The 22,884-nt window shown below is 34.6% G+C and overlaps 2 protein-coding genes across 2 annotated transcripts; both read right to left on the bottom strand.

Annotated features, from left to right (window-relative positions):
- Positions 1-13,610: 13,610 nt before the first annotated feature.
- Positions 13,611-14,624, bottom strand: LOC111375110. Its single transcript, XM_022997899.1, has one exon. It carries the CDS (start codon positions 14,622-14,624, stop codon positions 13,611-13,613), a length of 1,014 nt encoding a protein of 337 aa, XP_022853667.1.
- Positions 14,625-17,897: 3,273 nt separating this feature from the next.
- LOC111375109 lies at positions 17,898-22,471 on the bottom strand. Its single transcript, XM_022997898.1, has 9 exons — positions 22,428-22,471; positions 21,099-21,130; positions 20,946-20,971; positions 20,153-20,212; positions 18,742-19,855; positions 18,513-18,652; positions 18,366-18,434; positions 18,086-18,284; positions 17,898-17,971 (listed from the first exon to the last, which is right to left on the bottom strand). The coding sequence occupies exons 1-9, from the start codon at positions 22,469-22,471 to the stop codon at positions 17,898-17,900; spliced, it is 1,758 nt and encodes a 585-aa protein (XP_022853666.1).
- Between the last annotated feature and the right edge of the window lie 413 nt (positions 22,472-22,884).

The following is a 22,884-nucleotide window of genomic DNA, read 5'->3' as shown; positions in this document are numbered from 1 at the left end:
TTCCAAGTAGGAACTTGATTCTGAAAAGAGTTTGGATAGAGGTGAAAACAGAGACTCTGGATACTGTGAGATAGCGTCTGTGGAAACACGGCTAGTTCTCTAGAATGAGAAATGCAACCTTAATTGAAAAACCTTTTGCGGAAGCAGTTGTGGACCCAAATGATTTAAAAAACATTTTTAATCTTTACTTGATTCAGAAGATTGATTAAGTACATGCAAAGCATCTATAAGAGCATACTGGAGGGAAAACCTGTTTATTCCACTTGATTACTGTAAGTTATTTACTTATTTTTACATGCTTATGCTTTAATTATCTTTAATGAACAATTCACAAGCATCCACTTCTACTGTTAATAATGATAATAATCTCATTTTATTTTTAGATGAAGAAGATGTTTCTTTTCTGCTTAAATTAGATGTAAAATCTGATGTTATATTCCCTATTGGTAAAGAAAAGATTGAAGAAATATATAGAGATATAGATTATAGTTGTAAGAATAATATAGGTTTTGATCCTGTAAGAACTCATAAAGAAATAAGGAAAGTAGAAGATATTATAACTAAACATACGGATATCCAAGAAGAAATTTCAGTAGGATTATTTAATGGATATATAACTAAGAAAGGTCAACCTATAATCTTTGAAGAATTATTAAAATATAAAGAATATTTAAAGGTGTTCAAAAGACTGAAAAATATAGATATAGGACCTGATTGACAATTCCTTAAAAATATAAAATAAATCTTGCAAATAATTTCATTAAGGGCAATATAGTACTTTTGATAAGAAAGGCTATTGTGAAAAATAAGAAGAATCTACTGGCCATTTTCAAAGTTGTCCCAAACTGGACACACCTTCTCTAACTATCAAAGACTGACCTACAATAGATAGCCAATATTTCAGGCCTATCAATTACTATAGCAACACTAGTTTACAAGAACTACTCAGTGATTAACACTGTAGACAAATTCCAGGTTCAAAACCAAGAAGAAAGAAGAAGACTCTTTGAGAGAGAGAGAGAAAAACCAGAGAGTCTAAAGCTAGAAAACCTGAAAGACTAACCCACCATATCCTCTAGAAAACCATGAGTTAATAAAGTCTTGAAAGGTCTCCACCGTCCATCAGATCCAACGGTTCACAAGTGGGCAAAAAAATAAAAAACACAGGTCCAAGTAATATCGTTTAGACCAATCATAGGTTGCCACCTCAGACATCTCGACCAATATTCAACACAATTACAAAAATGACCCGATTTAAGGTGCATTTGAAACACGTTTTTCCTTCAAAAATCTCTGGCCACTGACTTCAAAATTTATAATAAAGCAACTTCAGTTATCAAAAATAATCATGGACGACAAGAATGATTACAAAAACAACAGCACCGATTACAATAATAAAGTTGAATTATAGAGGTGGGTTAGCAACTCTCTCCATAGAAGAAAATAAAGATTTCTCCCTTCGACTCATAGAACTAGGGCTGGATAAATCTCTTGAACCGAACCGAACCGAATCGAACCCGACGGTTCTTGTCAAATTAAATACCTGAACGGGTTTCTGAATTAAGAACCGACGGGTACGGTACGGTTATCGGTTCTAGACCAAGAACCGAATCTTTCTAATTTTTTTTATATTAAGTAAATCAAATTATTTTAATTTAAATTTTTTCTAAACAAATTAACAATTTCTAAATCGAAATTTTTGGCCCAATAATTTGTTTTATTTCTAATTTTTTAATTTTTGGCCTAATTACCCATTTTATTGTTTCATTTCTTAGCCAAATAAGATCAAATCCACTAAATAACCTTAAACACCTACACTAAAGTGCATAACATTGTCTCGACTCTCGTACTCATTCTCACAGTATCGCTAATATTCCAAAACCTATACAATCGTCGACCGACATTGTGACGTCTGATTGAAGCTGTGACCTCTACCGACCGAAACTTTGACCGTAGCGATCATTTGAACAAGGAAGTTTATTAGTCTCTAACATTCCAAAACCATTGAATGTATCATTAGTTGTATTTATATAATGTTGTTATAAATGTTAAAAAATTTAATTATAGTACATAACCGAACCGAACCCGAACGGTTCCATAATTATATTTGGACCCGACGGTTCCATTTATAAGATACCCGAAAATTTTGGTTCGGTTCCATTTAGAACCGAACCGAACCGACCCGCGCCCACACCTGGAACCGAACCGAACCGACCCGCGCCCACACCTACATAGAACAATGCTTGATTTGGCAAAAATCGGGCATGTAAAGAAAAGGTTTTGCCTTTTGTAAAAGATGTGAGACGTTCTTTCTTTCTAAAGTAATCTTTGACTTTTAATCTGTAAATCAGTCATCACTTAAAAATTATAAGTTACTTGAAATGATGGAAAGCTTGACAAATTTTGTAATCTAGAATTGCAATTTTGAAGAATATTTATCCTAAAGCTCAAATTCTAGTACATCTCTGCACATAAACTGTTACAAGTGCTTTACGTTCCACTTCTATTATACAATATTTTCCATAATAGTCGTGAAATCCACATAAATCTCTCCAGTAGATTCTCTATTTGTCACTTTTTAATGCGCCATTGTATTCAACCTAAACCATCCTTGAGGTTTCTTCCAAGGAACCAAAACTGTTTTCATCTTTCTGCTATGAGCCTTACTCACTTACTAACAAGCCCCATCCTCCTTAAATTAGCAACCAAATATTCAGCCTCTTTAATCACTCTACTTCCATTGTGTCTAGCATTATTACTCTCTATCCACAAGAACAAAAAATTGTCATAACCTTGGAAGTTTCCAATATTGTTGCTAAATTATGTTTATCGTTTTGTTGAAATCAATGGGAAATTTAAAAGACAAGTTATTCAAAAAACATTATTAACATAAACCAAATCCATATTTTCCATCATACAACTTAAACCCATAAACAAGATTTTAAATCCCTTTAAGTGCAGTTATGAAATGCAAAATTGAAATAATAATGAAAAATTTAGAAGTTCTAAACCCCCTTAATAGAGTAGTTCCTCATAAACAGGATCCACAATTTGTCCCCATTACCCATGGTACAACTCCAGGTAACGTACATGAAATAATGATTGTTTGAAGGGGGTCTTTATCGGCCTCATTTTCATACCTGTTCGAGCCACCTCGCTCACTTCATTTTAGATATAGTATTTCACTAGAGCCTCTCCTTTCCAAGCCCTCCTATGAAAATAAATGCAGATATGCATAATTTTAAGACAGACAGAAAAGATAATAACTTCATAACTTATATAAGTTGTTTGATAAAGTGGACACTGTAGTCGTGGCCAATGTGCAATCTCTAGTCATGTCGAGTACAGTTATCGAACATAAATATTTTCTCATTGTTATATTAAGAGTGTACCCCAATGATGACATTTAGATCACCTTTTCTCACTTATAAAGAGACCCGTCCACAAACCAGAAACCCTCACAAGTCTCCAATGTGGGGTTGCTTCAATGGATAAATCTGGACTCTAATCACAGATATCGATTTACTCACATACAGAAAACACGAAGATTTCAGATCTTACTCAGAGAAAGTGATCGACTCACACATAGAAGATGAATAGACGAAGAACTCAAAAACCCAAAAGGTTCCAAACTGCTGGAGAAAAGAGAGAAAATGAAGAAGTCTCTCAAATTAGGGTTAAAGACCCATATTTATAGTAACACACAATCAACCGTTGATATGTATCTTCATCCAACGGTCCAGAGCAACTCACACACAATTGGGCTGAATATCGGGTTTGGGTTAGTGGGTCATCTTAGATAACGTTATTGATTAAGGTTTAGTACTTGGGCCGAAAGCCATTTATCTCATCATTGCCTAAAAAATGGGCTGGACTGACATCACAACCCAATAATCTCCACCTTGATGCCAATGGTAATACAAGAAGTCTATAATACAAATTCTATTAAAAAATAATATCCAATAAAAAAAAGGAAAACATAAGCTTCCCAGCACTTCCAGTTGGCATCAAGTTTATTACCTGTAAACACCACAAAAATTACCCAATATCAACATTCAACATTTGTAAACACGTTCTAAACTTGTTCAAAGGTAATACCTTTGTCCCCATGTCTGCAGGATTAAATTTAGTAGCAATTTTCTCAAGGAACAAAATTTCTTTAGAGACAATATCTTTAATAAATGTAATTTTACATCAATGTGTTTAGTTCTTTCATGATAAACTGGGTTTTTACATAGGTGTATTGCACTTTGACTGTTTGAATATAGTATAATAGGGCTGCTCAATTCATTTATTTCAGAAAGTAAACCTTTAAGCTACAAGGCTTCTTTAATTGCCTCAGTTGCAGCCATATATTCTGCCTCAGTTGTAGATAAAGCTACAACTAGTTGGAGTTGTGATTTTCAACTTATACAAGTTCCACACAAAGTAAACACATAGGCCGTGGTCAATTTTCTGTTGTCCATATTTTCAGCAAAGTCAGAATCAACAAAGCCCTTAAGTACCACACCCTCTTTGCAAGCACTAAACTAAGCCTAAGTGTGATGAACCTTTCAAATACCTCAATAACCATTTTAAAGCAACACAATGTTCAAGACCTTCAGGTCCAGGGTTAGCCATGAATCTGCTAACTGTGCTAATGGAATGAGCCACATCAAGCCTAGTGCAAACCATGGTATACATGACTGATCCTACTGCATTAGCATAGGATATCTTTTCCATTTGTTTAATCTCAGATTCACTTACTGGACATTGGTCCTTACTTAGTTAAGAATGGCTGGCTAAAGGGAGAGTAACATATTTTGCATTATTCATAGCAAATCTAACTAACATTTTCTTAATATAACCAGTTTGTTTTAGACTCAATGTTCTATTATTCCTATTTCTAATTATTTTCATCCCCAAAATTCTTTTAGCATGGACAAAGTCTTTCATTTCAAATTCTTTGCTCAAAGATCCTTTAATATTATTGACAACATGCATATTTTGTCCCATCAATAGCATATCATCAATATACAAGAGTATAAAAGCAATAATTTCATTTTCTTTACCATACTTAAAGTAAAGACAATGTTCAAATTTACTTGTTGTAAAACCAATAGTAGATACAAAGTTATCAAATCGTAAATACCATTGTTTTGGAGATTGCTTTAAACCATACAAAGATCTTTTTAACAAGCAAATATGTTCAGGCTTAGATTCATCAACAAAACCATGTGGTTGTTTCATGTATATCATTTCATCAAGATCACCATGCAAGAAGGCCCTTTTTACATCCATTTGTTCGAGTTCAAGATTATAATGTGTTACAAAAGCAAGCATAATTCTAATAGTAGTGTATTTAACTACCAGGGAGAATATTTCATTATAATCTATGTCTTCTTTTTGCGTAAACCCCATAGCTACAAGTCTAGCCTTAAATCTTATAGGCATTTTCTCATCATTTCCCTCCTTAACAGTAGATATCCATTTACAACAACAATGGACTTACCAGTAGGTTTAGGAACTAAGTTCCAAGTCTTATTTTTTATTAAGGAGTCCATTTCATCTTTCATAGCAGCCTGCCAGTTTACACATTGCTGGCTGTTAATAGCTTCTTTAAAGACAAGATCTTGATAAGAAAGAACGGCAAGTGAAAGGTAATCTCTATACCTAACAGGTTCTTTTATCTCCCTTCTTATCCTATCTCTAGACAATTGATAATTACCTAATTCTATAGGCTGATTTTCTATTCTTTCTTGCACACCTTCTTCTTCATTTTCACGAGGATATGAAGCATTTTCTGCCTCTTCCTCCACCTGTTCACCTATAACAGGTTTAGATGGAGCATCAACCTCCACCTGCAATCTGGTTTTATTATTCTCTTCTTTTTTAGAATGACCATTTGACTTAATATTATTCAAACAAGGCATTTTTGACTCATCAAAAATAACATCTCTACTTGTGATGATTTTAAAACCCTTTGTTTCCTTACTCCAAAATCTATAGCCCTTTACCCTATCAGGATAGCCTAAGAAAACACATTTAATGGCCCTAGGTTCTAACTTACCAACACTGATGAGAATAGGCTGCACACCCAAAAATTCTTAAATATGAGTAATCAAGGACATGGCCAATCCATTGCCCTTCAGGTGTTTTATCACCTGCACTTGAAGGTGTTCTATTCACAATGTATGAAGCTGTCATCAAAGCTTCACCCCATAGGACTTTGGGAACACCAGAACTTATAAGCATACACCTCACTTTATCCAATAAAGTCTTGTTCATCCTCTCAGCAACTCTATTTTGCTGAGAAGTATAAGGTGCAGTCCTATGTCTATCAATTCCAGCATTACTACAGACCTGATCAAACTCCTTATTGCAGAATTCCAGGCCATTATAAGTTCTAAGCACTTTAACTCTCTTCCCAGTTTGATTTTCTATCAAGTTTTTCCAAGTTTTGAACTTTTCTAAGGTTTCAGATTTATGTTTCATTAGGTAGACCCAAACTTTCCTGGAATAGTCATTAATCAAGGATAGAAAATATTTATTTCCTCCTTGAGTGATAGTAGATAAAGGCCCCCACAGATCAGCATGTATATACTCTAAAATAGAGGTGATCCTATACTTTCAAGTGTTGAAATGCAGCCTTTGCTGCTTACCTAAAGTGCAATTTTCACAAAAGGGCACTTTAGATATGGAATCCCTCCAAACACACCCATTTTGTAAAGAATTTGTAGACCCTTCTCACCTACATGGGCTAATCTCAGCATTGGAAGATTCAGCAACTTCATCACTAATTATACTGGCCTTAACAACATAAATTCCATTTCTTTTTATTCCCTTAAAGATGACATGAGCCTTTAATCACCTTTAAGAATCCATCACCAATTTTACCTTGTAGGCCCAAATCATCTAGGTCATCCATTGAAATCAGATTCCTGTTCAAATCAGGAACATATCTAACCCTTTCAAGGGTATAGATATATCCATTCTCAAATTTCAATGTAACCTTTCCTATGCCCTCAACTTTACAGGATATGTTGTTACCCATCACTATTTCTCCTCCATTTATTTTCTTAAAATCTACAAGTCAATTCCTCCTAGAGGTCATATGGAAGGTACAACTAGAGTCTAGAATCCATTCCTAAACTTGATTTTCTTCATTAACAACATTAGCAATATTAGGGTTAGGAGTTTGTTCGGTCATAGCATAGGCATCAATAGTAATGGGTTCTACAACATTTCCTTCATCCACCCCTTTTGTTTCTGTTCATTTTTCTTTTTGTAACAGTCCTTTATAAAATGTCTAGTTTTTTCACACCCATAGCATTTTTTATTCTTGGTTTTGGATTTAGATCTACCCTTACTCTTAAACTTTCTCCTATGAGTATGACTACTTTGACCTTCCTGAGTGGAATTAAATCAGGTTGGAGTCCTACCTCTAACAAATAGATTTTCTGGTCTAACACTATTCCTTTCAGTTCTAAGTCCAAGATCCTTACTCCTCAAGGAGTTTATTACTATGTCAAGTGTAAGGGTATCTCTCCCATACTTTATTGCTGCTTTTACTTCTTTATATGTCTCAGGGATAGCATTTAAAAGGACTACAACCTTGTATTTTTCTGAAACTTTATCACCAGCATTAATTATGTCTTGCACTAACTTATTAAAGCTGTCAAGACAATCTTCTAAGTCCTTAGTGAGGTCAATCTTAAAACTAAAAAAATTTTCGAACAGAAACAATTTATTAGGTAAAGATTTGATCAGATAAAGTTTCTCTAATTCATCCCACAGTGTTTTAGCATTATCATGCTTACCAACTTTTCTTAGCACTTGATCAGACAAATGTAAAACAATAGAAGTATATGCAAGTTCATTAGATTCTTGCTGTTGATCAACTGTCATAGTTTCAAGAAATTCTTGTGTTATTGCTTTAACAACTTTTTGTTGAACCAAGAGACCTCTCATTTTTTGTTGCCAAATGGGGAAATTCCATTTTCCATCAAAAACACCAAGTTCAAAAGAAGTGTTCGTCATTTTCAAAAAATAAGAAATAATACAAAGTACTTCAAAGGTTTTGAAAAAGACTTGACAATTGATCAATCTTGAATAACAGAAGTGTTTTGACCTTCACAAACTTTGGGAGAATCAAAAGATCACACAAGAGTATAATAAAGCAATCAGATAGGAATATCACAATTATGTAAACAGTAGAGACACACAGTCTATCAAAATCAAGTGAACAGAGAACTAATCACAGATTACTATACAAGATGATCAAATTCACCAAGATCCCGTGAGAATCATGCTCTCAGGTCAAGGCTCAATTTGAACATCCCAAGAACAATAAAGTATACTTCAATAACAAGTCACACAGATTCAAGAAATTATTAAAATTATACTAATCAAGTGAACATAAACGTGAGAAATGCAGTTAAGACACATAAAGAAAACACATAATATCACAAAAATAATCAGATCGATGCTATGGGTATAACCGAATGCAAACCAGAGGGCGGTTCATAGAAATTTAACCACCAATCCAACCAAACATGAGGGATTAGTTTCGAGCCCCTCAATTCCAGCAGCAAAAACGAGCAGTATTTTGGACCAGGGGCCAATCCAAACCAAGATTGGATTCACCTTGGGGTCCAGCCACCAATCGAACTAAGAAATCACCCAGGACTTTCAGATTTTCACTCGAAACAACCGGATCCGTAAGTGAAACTCTCAGATCAAACCAAAATCGGATCTAGGGTTTCACGAAATATCAATTGATCTTGGGATAGAACACAGGAAATTAATTTTCCAAGTTTCATAATCGATAGAAGGCAAGAAATTACAAGTATAGTGCTCTAATACCACTCTTATGTACAAATCTCAGATAGAAAATTATAGATCCAAGAAAATACACTTTAACAACTATACAAATTACCACTGGACACCAAGAATAGTGACCGATTCAGGCTCAGATCCTTGTACCCTTCTGTATCATCAAAGAGACCCGTACACAAACCAGAAACCCTCTCAAGTCCCCAATGTGGGGTTGCTTCAATGAACAGATCTGGACTCTAATCACAAATATTGGTTTACTCAAACAGAGAAAACACGAAGATTTCAGATCTCACTAAGAGAAAAAGGATTGACTCACACATTGAAGATGAACAGACGAAGAACTCAGAAACCCAGAAGGTTCCAAACACCTGGAGAAAAGACAGAGAATGAAGAAGTCTTCAAATTGGGGTTAAAAATTCGTATTTATAGTAACACACAATCAACCGTTGATATGTATCTTCATCCAACAGTCTAGAGCAACTCACATACATTTGGGCTGAATATCGGGTTTGGGTTTGTGGGTCATCTCAGATAACATTATTGGATAAGATTTAGTACTTGGGCCGAAGGCCATTTATCTTATCATTGCCTAAAAAATGGGCTGGACTGGCATCACAGCCCAACATTAATGTAGAATTTTTGCATTCCAAAAAGTATTGGAATGCTGTTGATTCTAGAATAGCAAAAACATCATAAGCCAATTGTGTTGACACTAGTGCAAAGAGCCGAATTGAATGGACATAAGCTAAAAGATATCAAAGCTAAGAATTACCTCATCCAAGCTAATGATATTTCAATCTTGGAAACAATTCTTAGCAAGATACTTCCAAGCAGATTTGGAGTTCCATGAAAAGAAGTATCAAAATCAGCAAGGGGAAGGTGAGTGCAACTTCAAGCACTCCGCACTTAATTTGAGACTTTAATCATGAAGTCAGTAGAGTCGGTGGTTAAATCTCAAGAACAGCGGCAATTGCAAATAAGATTGAAACCATGACAATGCAATGATGGATATTACCGTAGTTGAGCAATGATGGATATTACCGTAGTTGAGAACAGTCTTATATCAAGGGTAGCGAAATTCAATTATGTTGTTTTTTTGACCTAAGAATCTGAGAAAACTAACACACTATCAATAGATAAATAGAAAATCTCTTTGTTGGTTGACAAACATAAAATATACCAACAAGACAACTAGACAAGTAGGAGCAAACTTTTCAGGTGGATATAAATCCAGGGGCACATTGATGTGGAAAACGATGATGAAAAGGTCAGAATAACCACAAACTAGATGCTAATGATCTGGGAAAAGGAAGGGGTTATGATGGTCAAGAAAAAGGTCAGAATAACCACAAACCAGACGCTAATAAAATATTAATAGCTCGTTTGATGTCCCTTTTTTAACCAAAAAAAAAAATAACTTTTTGAAATACTGATTTAATGGAGAATATGTGGTTAAAAATAAAGATAAGTTTTGAATTGTGTGTAATATTATTTTATTTAAAAATGTATGATTAAAAATAAGAGAGAGAAAAATGTATTCTGAAATAAATGGGAATCAAACAAGGTCTAAAATTTAAATACAATAACTTATTTTTTTTGAAATTGAACATATATAATTCTGTTATAAAAAGTAAAATGTACTCACCAAATGATATTTTTGCTAAGTTTGTATAGTTTAAAGGAAGAGCACAAGTTTCAATCTTTGTAATTGCATTAAACCTGCTAATATATATATATATATTTCTTTTTTTGTTTAAATGCTGTCACAAATCAATAGTTGCCTTAGTGGTCACATTTTCGACAAGTTGAACTAAGCTTCGGAAGTTCGAATCTCGTTGGCACCATTCATTATTGCATTAATTTTGGTAAAAATAGTATAACTAAAAATATTTGTACTGTAGATTCAGTTGGTTGGAAAAAAATTCAAACTCGGGACCTCAAGAATGCGTGTGCAAGCTTTAGCCAACCTGTCGTGAAGAAATGTTGGAGATAAAAGTGAATTATCAGTAAAATAATATAAAACATTGACTGTCAACCCAAAAAAAAAAAATGGCGATAGGCGGATCCAGCACGCGTGGCCGCAGGAGCTCGCTAAGTGCTGGATCCGCCACTGGTCATGATGGTCAGGAAAAATGTCAAAATAACCACAAACCAGATGCTAATGATCTATATATATAAATTTTTATTTATTATTATTATTATTATTATTATTTTTTTGGTTGGGGGGTTGACAAGGGTTAGTCCTGGTCTTTTTTCCATATGTAATTTTTTTATGAAAACTTTGCCCTCCTCGAGCTCCGTCGCTGGTTACATGTAAAAAGATAATTCCCATGTACAATTTTTCCGTTGTCATAAGTATGGTCACTATTGCTCGGAATGCCTGTCAAATAAAGAATGTGGTGAAAGATCCAACTTTGTAGAAAGAAGAAATTTCAATACTCAGATGTGCCTTACAAAGAAACAAACTCACTCAAATTTGTGGTATTTAAATTCCAGGCAGCAATCCCATGTATGGACATAAGTGTATTTTCTGTTGCTTGGCTGAATGCTTTAGAACTAATGTGAAGTTTGGAGATAACTTTGTAATATCTGCGCTAGGATGATGAAATGTGACAATCCAGATTAAGGGACGCAATATCTTTTAATTTAGCATTGAAGCAAGAAATATCTCATTTTGAATTTGAAATATTTCCATGCCAAGGAAATAGTGCATTTCTCCCAAATCAGTCATCTCAAAGACCTTTCTCAATTCATCTTTTACTTCATTGATCTTTGCATAGCAGCTTCCTGTGATTAGAAGATCATCCACATACAATGAGATGATGATCATCTCGTTCTCTTCTTGCCTTATATACAAGGTTTGTTCATTCACACTTCTCAAAAAACCAAGTTTGCTCAAGTGCTCATCGATCCTGCTATACCACACTCTAGGAGCCTGTTTAAGTCCATACAAGGCCTTCCTTAATAGATAGACTTTTTCACTTGCCTCTTCAAGTTGGAAACCTTCAGGTTGTTCAATAAAAATCTCTTCCTCCAAGTGTCCATTCAAAAATGCCGATTTAACATCCAATTGATAGATTTTCCAACCTCTATGAACAGCCATTGCAAATAACAATCTGATTGTTTCATACCTGGCCACTGGTGCAAAAGTATCAGTAAAATCAATTCCATATTGTTGAGAGTATCCTTTCACGACCAGCCTACTTTAAACTTGTTGATAGAACCATCTGGATTCAGCTTTGTTTTATACACCCACTTTACACCAATTACATGCTTATTTTCTGGTCTATCAACCAGCTTCCAGGTTCCATTTTTCTCAATCATGTTTAGTTCCTCTTTCATTGCATCCATCCACCATTTTGATCTTGCTGCTTCAGTGTAGTTTGAAGGCTCCATAGCAGCAACATTACATCTAGCATATATGTCTTCCAGTGATCTAGTTTTTATCACCACATTTTCAGAATCTGTGTCACTCTCAGCATCCTCTATTACTTCATTATCATCATCATCATCTGGTTGTGGAGTAATTCTAGGATTTTGAAGTCGAGTGACTGATTTTGCATCCCAATTCCATGTAGATCCCTCATCAACTTTGATGTCCCTACTGGATATTATCTTCTTGCTTTGTGGGATAAAAACTCTGTATCCCTTAGCATTGTTGCAAAAACCAACCAGCACACCTTTTTCAGCCTTTTGACTCAATTTATCCCTCTTTACATCAGGAATATGAATGAAGCATATACTACCAAACACTTTCAGATGAGACACATCAGGTTTCTTCTCATACCAGGCTTCATATGGAGTCTTTTTATCTAAGGATTTTGTTGGCAATCGGTTAAGTAAATACACAGCAGTATTTACAGCTTCTGCCCAAAATTCCTTAGGTATATTCTTCTCAAACATCAAACACCTGGCCATCTCCATAATCGTTCTATTTTTCCTTTCACAAACACCATTTTGCTGGGGAGAATAATGTATAGTTAACTGATGTTTGATCCCCGTATCTTCACAGAATTTGTCAAACTGGCCACAGCAATACTCTGTTCCATTGTCTGATCTGATGGACTTTATCTTGCTGTTGCATTCAGTTTCTATCCAATTTTTAAACCTCCTAAACACACCTGCTACTTCAGATTTCATTCTCAAAAAATATACCCAGCACATTCTTGACATATCATCTATAAAAAGGATGAAATATCTGTTGCCATTCATGGTTGAGGTTCTCATAGGTCCACAAACATCTGAGTGCACCAATTCAAGTTTCTTTGTTGCCCTTCTTGCTTGATTTTTTGGAAATGGTAATCTAGTTTGCTTTCCATATTGACATGCATCACACACACAATCATTATTGCAAATCTCAGGCATATTTTCTACAAGCTTCGAATCATGCAAATACTTAAGTGATGCATAGCTAGCATGTCCAAATCTTTTGTGCCATAAAGATGATTCAATTACTGTGGTTGTTAGTGCTTGATCACTGACATTTTTCCACTCCAATGGAAAACTCCTATGTCTCATTCCTACTTTCATGACTTCCTGATTTTGTGGATCAAATATGGTGCATCTATTATCCTTGAATATAAGTGTATAGTCTTTTTCAATCAATTGACCAACACTAATCAAATTCTGATCAATATTAGGCACATATAAAACATCTGATATGAGCTTGGTACCTGATGAAGTCTGTACTGCAATTTCTCCAGCACCTTTTACCTCAACAAACTCACCATTTCCAACTTTAACTTTTGACGTGAGTTTGTCATCCATCTTGGTAAAGATGCTTAAGTTGGATGTCATATGGTGAGTGCATCCACTGTCAAGCAGCCAAGCTTCATCATTGCTGCTGACATTTGAATTTGTTGCTGTGAACGATGTTCTTCCTGTTGGTTTTCTCGATTTTCAGCAAGTTGAGCTTGCTGCTGGTCCGGTTTCTCCTTCTTACTTTTACATACCTTTTCAATGTGACCAAATTGTTTGCAAGCCCTACATTGTACTCCAGGCCTGAACCAACACCATTTAGGTGAATGTCCTATCTTTTTACAATGAGGACATGGTGGATACTTCTTTCTTTCAACAGGATTCTTGCTGCATTCAGCACCCTTCTTCTCATTAAATGGTTTCTTCATCCCATAACTAGTTTGTGCTTTGTATTTTCCTTTAGCAACCAAGGCTCCCTCGACTTGCTCTTCTTGTCTGATCAATCTTCTTTGCTCTGTGGCTTGAAGAGCATTGACAAGCTCAGACAAAGACATACTAGCCAGGTCCCTCGAATCTTCGAGTGAGGAGATCTTGGCTTCAAATTTTTCGGGCAAGCTGATCAAGACCTTCTCTACTACTCTCCTGTCTGGCAAGTCATCACTTAGCAACCTAATTTGGTTAACTATCTTCATCAGTCTATCAGTAAATTCTTTGACAATTTCTGATTCCTTCATCTTCAGAGTTTCAAACTCCCTTCTTAGGTTCAGCACTTGCATCTGTCTTGTCCTTTCATTGCCTCGAAATTCCTCCCTTAGCCTATCCCAGGCTTCTTTTGCAGATTCACAAGTTATAATCCTTGTGAAAATGGCATCCGAGACAGCAGATTGTATACAAGAAAGAGCCTTAAATTTCTTAGCAATCTCCTCACTATGTTGCTTCAGCTGTGCAATTGTGGGATTTGCTCTAAGTGGTGGAGGTTCAGTGCCATTTTCTGTGATTTCCCATAAATCATAAGCTCTCAAATATGCTTTCATCTTTGCAGCCCAGAAATCATAGTTTTCTCCAGCAAATATTGAAGGCAGAGGAGCTGTGAAACCACCAGAGGCCATTACTCACACTCACCAGTTTATATGTGGTTATTTTCTGATTTTCTCACCTGTGTCTGCCCTTCCTTTCTTCGTGTTCTAAGGCCAAAGTGGCTCTGATACCACTGATGGAATAATGTCAACAAAGTGGAAGAGAAAGACTTGTATTTAGGATGAAAAATAACCAGCTACAGCACGGTTCGACTGGTTCCAAACATATATATATTACAATAGTTTTCTACCATGTTTCTAGTCAACAACTACCATCTAACAACACCTTACTTGTTGACTGAAATCACCATACTCTGATGGACATTTTAATACACAAAAATAACCATACTATGTACTGACTACCGTCGACTGTAATAAAATATTAATAGCTCATTAGCATCTGGTTTGTGGTTATTTTGACATTTTTCCTGACCATCATGACCAGTGGCGGATCCAGCACTTAGCGAGCTCCTGCGGCCACGCGTGCTGGATCCGCCTATCGCCATTTTTTTTTTTTGGGTTGACAGTCAATGTTTTATATTATTTTACTGATAATTCACTTTTATCTCCAACATTTCTTCACGACAGGTTGGCTAAAGCTTGCACACGCATTCTTGAGGTCCCGAGTTTGAATTTTTTTCCAACCAACTGAATCTACAGTACAAATATTTTTAGTTATACTATTTTTACCAAAATTAATGCAATAATGAATGGTGCCAACGAGATTCGAACTTCCGAAGCTTAGTTCAACTTGTCGAAAATGTGACCACTAAGGCAACTATTGATTTGTGACAGCATTTAAACAAAAAAAGAAATATATATATATATATTAGCAGGTTTAATGCAATTACAAAGATTGAAACTTGTGCTCTTCCTTTAAACTATACAAACTTAGCAAAAATATCATTTGGTGAGTACATTTTACTTTTTATAACAGAATTATATATGTTCAATTTCAAAAAAAATAAGTTATTGTATTTAAATTTTAGACCTTGTTTGATTCCCATTTATTTCAGAATACATTTTTCTCTCTCTTATTTTTAATCATACATTTTAAAATAAAATAATATTACACACAATTCAAAACTTATCTTTATTTTTAACCACATATTCTCCATTAAATCAGTATTTCAAAAAGTTATTTTTTTTTTGGTTAAAAAAGGGACATCAAACGAGCTATTAATATTTTATTACGGTCGACAGTAGTCAAATGCATAAATTTTCGATATTCTCTCGAAACTTATTTTGAGAACTATGTTACAGATACATCGAATGATCTAAATGAATATCGAAAATAGTTAAACATACATCAAACGTGTGTGTTAAAAAATGCGTATAACTCATCTTTTTTCTTAAAAAAATAAATTATTTTATTAATGTTTTTTATTTTTGTGCGATAATTTTATCAATAAATATTACATCATTTTGTTAAAAAAAAATTATGTGTTTAATGTTAATGATTTTTGTTTTTTTTAACGTAGGATAAATGTATATATGACATAGAAAGTATGTTTTCATAAAAGATGTGATAAAAGGAATAAAATAACTATAATTGGGGATTTGGAAGGAAAAAAACAGATTTTGACCTTGAAAACAATGCCCACCCAATGAAACTTGGTGGCCATAATGTGCGTGCCGGAAAGAGCTTTACGAATTGGGGTCATGAGCGCAATTCTAATAACCATAGCAAAAGTTATGATCAAATTATCAAAAATATGTCTGAAAAAAAAAGCAAAAAAATATTAATAAAAAGCCCTCCGTGCAATGCAGAGATAACTCTCCGCGCTGCGCGGAGTTTATAAAAAAAATCACTGCAGCAATTTTTGACATTCTGAACAAGTAACTTTGATGAAAATACTATGACATCCGTAAATTTTTTTAAATTTTACACCATCACAAGGATAGTTTGGACATTTCAAGCAATTTTTGGCCAACAACTGTAGTTGTTGTCCCTTTTCTTGCCACAAACTTTGCAGATGTGGGACCCAGCAAACTTATGCAAGGGCAAAAAATTCCACAAAAAATTGGTTGGAATGCCTACGCCCAAGTCATTTGTTGCTTTCTTTGAGGAAAGAGGGATTGGTAAAATATTTGAGGGTAAAATGCAAAAGTAAAATACGTTCTGAATGAATAGTAACTGGCATATTCACTTTTTTATAGTAGCAATGATGGTGATAATATTTAGAGTTACTTGAGGAAGTGAAGGGGGGGGGGGGGGGGGGTTTTAAAAAAAAAAAAAAAAAAAACCCCCCCCCCCCCCATGCATTGTGAGTATTCTGTATAGGCCATGTGAAAACAGGGCCTATATAGAAAGCAATGCTCTAATATTTATAGGCAAATTTGGATATGTAATTGTTTATTTTGAATCTCGTTTATTTACATTTAAGCAAAATGTTTTAAGTTTAGCCAAATATTCGCCAATTCTTTTCAATCTTTTTCTTTTTGTCACTATGCACATGTTAGACAAATAAGTTGAGAACTTATAAAACATGGTCCTACTCTATATTTGTGGAGGCCTGCTATACGAATAGGGTCATGTAAGCCCTGTTCGTCCAGTATGCCCCCTATTGGCAGGAGGTCTGTGCCAATGGATAGGGCCTAATGCTCTGTCTGCCCTGTCCATTTAAAATTTTTCACATTTGTGACTAGAAATAAAAAAGATTGGACCAACGTCTAATTTACCCCCACAAATTTGACAAACTAGAAGAAGGCACTAATGCCTAACGCCATGCATCACATATTATCCACCCTTCCTAATACAATGCATATTGTTATACAAATCACATCGGGCAATTCTCATGTTTGAATCAGAATAGGGCCAGTATAAGTACCATTTTCCAGATTCCTATCTTGTCTTAAATTTGTTTCATTTCAATCTTTAAGCAGATGCATATGCCATAAAACTGAAGTGCACCTCGTGGATTAATTACCCAAACCATGACATAATACAGGGAAGACTTGCGCGTCTTCAATGAAAGGATTCAAAACCAAATGCTTTCAAGCTCATGATATTTTATTTAGAAGCCGAAATAATAATAAAACCAAATCATCCACGACTCTATGAAATAAAATCTATTCCTAATAAGTAATAATTTTTTTACTTAGGTAAAAATCCATTTATTTTTAACAAACGAAATATCTTATAAAAGAAAACATAGGAAAGTACTAATAACATTTAAAAGCGAAACTTAGCAAGCGGCTCTCAGTATCAATATCTAATGTTCCGAATAAGGTAAGGTCATGCACACCAGGTACAAGCACATCAGCTGTCCACCAACCTTAAAAATTTAGACACAAGCGACATCATTATTTAGGATGCATGTCCGGTTCATCCTTCCCATTAATTCGCTGAATTTCAAGGTTTGCAGATTGATACGAATCTGAGAAGAAAAAGAAATGTAAGATTGTCTGGGATGCAGATACAGAAAAGAATATTTATCATTTAAGGGATAAAAGACAACACTAAACTTCTTTTAAGAAAGTAAAAACCTCACCTTTCCAAGTATGCAAATTTTTCTGGTTTACAAGAGATCCAAACACATTTTCTATTGTCGCAAATAGCATGTCCCCAGGGGTGCTCTTCAGTTCTTGGACAACAGCATAAATGCTCTTCCCATTCTCAAAGTAAATGTGATTATTCGGGTGTTTGGTCTTGCAACCAGCATGTTTCTCAAACTCATAAGCATTAATAACCTGCACAATATAAGTTGGGAGCTAAACGTTATGAGAGGACATGCAATGGAACATCCAATGATAATTATCAGTAATATTTACTTTGGAAAGCTTGCACTCCTTGCAACCACACAAATAACCAGTCCCTTTTACCGCTCCTTTAAGATTTTTCTGCATGCAAAAATATATTGTGGTTAAAAAAACAAAAACATAGTAAGGAATGGAGAAAAAAGAAATATCAGATCTCACCTCCCCAGACCACGAAATGTACTTCACGGGAACTCCTTCAAATATACCAGTTGACAACAAAGTTTTAACGTTTGAGGGGAAGTTGTTTGAAGGGAGCTTTTCAGTTGTCTTCTTCTTATTCTTGGGGCCACTCCCTGTCCCTGAAGCACATGCCGAAACAGAATTTATATTTAGGAACCCGTACTTCACAAAATCTTTCTGTGAGCTGAGGAATGATTTAGTAAAGGACTCTGCTTGCTTAGGAGCCTGAAAGAGGGATAGCTTGCTGATGGATTATCATGAAAGCCTCCAAAAGGTATAGTGGTGCCATTCCCCTTATTATGGCTTTGGCCCATTGATAGGAAACTGGAATTTCCTTTACTGTAAACAGTTCCTAGTGATGCAACAGTAGCATCCTGCTGACCTTGAATTGAAGTGATTGATGCAGTATCTATTCTCCCATTATCATAAGTAGGACCTGCTGACATATAAGCGTCATTTACTTTATTGTAGAAATTGTCCATAGAAACGAAAGTTTCATTGCTCCCATAGTAATTAGGATCGATTGGCATTAGATTGTCATTTCCCTTTTCAAACCCCTCCCCAGTTGGAATAAAGTTGCCAAACTTTTTGTCGAAGGGTTGTCCAATGGACGGAAGATTATTATCTATCCCGTCATCTAGATAACACGGTAGAATGAAACTGTCATCTCCCTTGTTGGAGACCTGTCCCAGTGAAAGGAAGTTTTTATCTATCTTACCGAATGCAGTTAAATTCACTAAAATGGCACTTCCATCATCGGTATTATAAGTTGGTCCAAGTGACAAATCATTACTCGTCCCGTGAATGATGGAGCTAATAATTTTATTCTTGTCTCTAGGGTTAGAGGGTTTCCCTACAAATTCAGACACGTGATTATCTGAAACGATCTGGTTTCTACCTCCAATGCTTAGACACAAGAGACCTTCCTCATCACGAGACCCTGGTAAACAAATGGACGAATCAATTTCTACCTGACCTTCCGAACCCTTCTTCCCCACATTCAGAACCCCCATGAGGGAAACATTCTTATCTGCAAAATTTGAAATCCTGATAGGCTTAGGCCGAAATAGGCAGTTGCCTATCTGACCTGACTGAGAACTGGAAGTGTTGCCCAACAGGGATATGTTCATGTTTGCAGCTCCTGAAGCAGGTTTGTCGTAAGCAGATTCTACTGCTTGCTTCTTGTTGCTGTATAGCTCTTGCTCAGATGTATCCATAGACCACTGATGAGCACGTTTTTGTTCAATCCTATTAGAAGCGTCATTACCCAGCTCTCCATTAGCCAAAGAGTGGTAGATCCAGGACTTCAAAATGATCTTTTTCTGAAAAGATCTTCAAAGTTGCACGAGTTATATAACCTTAAATACCTAATAACAATGTCATGCAACTAGTGACCAAGTAACCTTTTCACCTCAATTCGTTCTTGAGGTCTAAGGTTGGGAGTAAAAAGGTATTTTCATTATCGTGAAGCCACTCAACATTATAATATAGAAAACAATCAATGAATAAGGTCGCAGCTTAAAAAACCATCTTAAAATTCGTTTTTTCAAATTCTATCGACACGTGTATGCAGTTTGGAGCATGACTCGTAGATATTTTCTTTTTATTCCTAATTTCACAATCTTATATACATTCTTACCAAGATAAGTTAAGGGTGTGTTCACGTGGCAAACACGCTCCTAAAAGTACATAGCACATTCTTAATTGCAGCATTTAATTTCCGTTCCGATAGGGTATTTAACACCAACCAGTGACATTAATTTGGACCTATAATGGAAAAGAAAAGGACATTTTTAACATTACATATCATCTAGAACTAGTGTTTACACGTGTATAGCCATTATGTACTAATACACGCATGACTATGTAGGTGTCCTAGTATATATTCTGATATATGCTTGTCTACATATAGTTTTTGTCTGTGTCATATTGTTTCACGGTGGATCCAGTACGTGAAAAATTTCTAGAAATCAAATTACATGTATCAAAATAGAAATATTAAAGGAATATCCTTCATAAGGCACATACATCACAAATTTTTCGTTAAGTATTAGATCTTACACACACACAATAAATAAATTAATAAATCCTAAATTTATAGTGTCACCTTGCTTTTTGCCTGTGTCAAATTGTTTCACCTTCGATCCAACATGTGAAAATTTTCTAGAAATCAAATCACAAGTACCAAAATAAAAATACTAAAGGAATATCCTTCATACAGACACATACATCTCAAATTTTTCAATAAGTATTAGATCAAATTACACACGTAAAAAAAAAAAAAATTTAATTATCCTTGGAAATTCACACGACTACATGCAAAAAATTGAACTGGCACAAGTCTTACCATTTTTCACTTTAGTTTCTACCAAAGAAATTTGAACTTAAATTATCAAGTCCCCCTTGAAAAACCTCTGTAGCTTTAACATAAACTTTATCTGTACCAGCCAAAACAAAGAAACTAGAACAATGTGATAGAAAATAATAATAATAATAATAATAATAATTTAACAGTGGGAGAATATTTCATTTTTTTAGCCAAAAAAATAAAGAAATTAAAATTACCTCTGCACGGATGATTTCCTGTCGTAGCCTGGCTGGAGAAAAAAAAATGAACACTTTTGTTTTTATTTATTGATTTATTTGATAAACATAATTTTTTTTTTTTTTTGGAAAAAGGACTGGAATGTTTCACTATAAGTGAGTGCAACATTTATGGTTTTATAGTACTAAGCCGGCCGATTTAGTGTAACATGGTGCACTGCAGCTGCTTGCTCCTGATGAAATTTATATAATCAACATGGAACATGTAGATAAAGAGTCAATTATGTATAGGTCAATATAGGTGATTGTATATGTAAATGGATACAGGTAATCTTTATCATATCTGTATAGCTTGTAATTAAAGTGAGCGTAGAGAGATAAGGATGATTTAATTAAATGATTGTAATAAGATTATGTAGATTTTTGAAATTTATGTCCTTTGGGTCAAACAGTTCTTGAAAATTAATGAAAAGTGAAACAATTAAGAGCATCTTTGGATAAGTTTAAAGTAAGTTAAGTTAGTTCTAGATAATATTTTATTTATAGGCAAATTTGGATATGCAATTACTTATTTTGAATTTTGATTATTTACTTTTAAGTAAAATGTTTAAGTTTAGCCAAACATTCCCAAGATGTTTCAATCTTTTCTATGTGGTCATATTGCACATATTTGACAATTAAGTTGACAACATAAAAAAAAGTGGTCATACTCTATTTTGTGGCTCAAATTAAATAATGATTGGACCAACGTCTGGTATGCAAAACAAGTATGGGGCCCAGCCATATTTTGCTTAAAAGACATGGATTACAGTATTTATTGTCCACACAATACAAGGGATATACGTCTTACAAGTTACTTCCGATAAAAAAATGAAGTTTTAACCTTTTCAATTCTGTAGTCAACTTGCTTTGAATATATAAATTACGTAAAGGTAATTCTTTTTTTCATACTTTGGCTCAAAAAAGGCATACATCTTTTCATTTCGGCATTAAAAGGGTGAATTTGTGTATAGTTTCATCAAACTAAAAACCAAGTAGCTAATCATATATTTACTATGTAATGTAAAAATAAATTAAACAAGATATTAATTATTACAGAATCGCATTCTTCTACCATTCAACAAATTATTATAGAATCATAGCTAGGTCATCTCAATTATTGTTCAAGTGTTGAAGTGAAATGCTTTAATGATGGCATTTTCTTATCGCATACAAAATAAATAATATGAATTTTATTGGCAAAATCTCGCATGCAAAACTGCTCTATGTCTATCAAAGAGACACCAACTCCTACTCATTATGATATGTGAATGCCGCTAAATTTAGAGCTCAAGTCATAGTCTCGAGTACCTCACTTTCACTTGCCCAGACATCACACGTGCTGTCAATTCCATTTTCCAGCACTTTCAAATGTCAACTGCTGCTAATCTTTGAGATGTTAAACGTAATCTCCAAGGGACTATACATCTTGATATTCGTTGTCTCACTCGAAGCTCTCCTGCCTTTTATGCCTTTTGGGACTCTGATCGGATACATTGTCCACTCAATCATTGCAATACAATTGGCTAGTGTGTAACTAATTATCTAGGTGCAAATTGCATTTCTTGGATCTCAAAGAAAAAAAACTATTGTTGATCGTACTAGTGTCGGATCCTAGCATCAATCCTTACATTCTACTGCAAGTGAAGTTACTTGGATTTTTCATTTTTAGTTCATGATGTAGGCTTATCTCTATCATGCACTCCTTTGCTTTTGTGTGATAACAAAAGTTCTCTTTAAATGACTAAAAATTCTGCATTTCATGTCC

This window comes from Olea europaea, unplaced genomic scaffold (assembly GCF_002742605.1).
Source record: "Olea europaea var. sylvestris unplaced genomic scaffold, O_europaea_v1 scaffold134, whole genome shotgun sequence".
In the NCBI taxonomy this organism is placed as follows: domain Eukaryota; kingdom Viridiplantae; phylum Streptophyta; class Magnoliopsida; order Lamiales; family Oleaceae; genus Olea; species Olea europaea.
This window is presented reverse-complemented; position numbering and strand designations above follow the sequence as displayed.

What these genes read in the sequence shown, in the direction of transcription:
- LOC111375110 (XM_022997899.1), bottom strand. Translation starts at nt 14,624, where the DNA reads ATGGCCTCTGGTGGTTTCACAGCTCCTCTGCCTTCAATATTTGCTGGA.
- LOC111375109 (XM_022997898.1), bottom strand. Translation starts at nt 22,471, where the DNA reads ATGGAATTGACAGCACGTGTGATGTCTGGGCAAGTGAAAGTGAG. An exon ending in AGGAGTGCAAGCTTTCCAAA is followed by an intron (nt 18,285 to 18,365) that starts GTAAATATTACT and finishes TATATTGTGCAG; the next exon opens with GTTATTAATGCTTATGAGTT. An exon ending in AAATTTGCATACTTGGAAAG is followed by an intron (nt 17,972 to 18,085) that starts GTGAGGTTTTTA and finishes TTTTCTTCTCAG; the next exon opens with ATTCGTATCAATCTGCAAAC.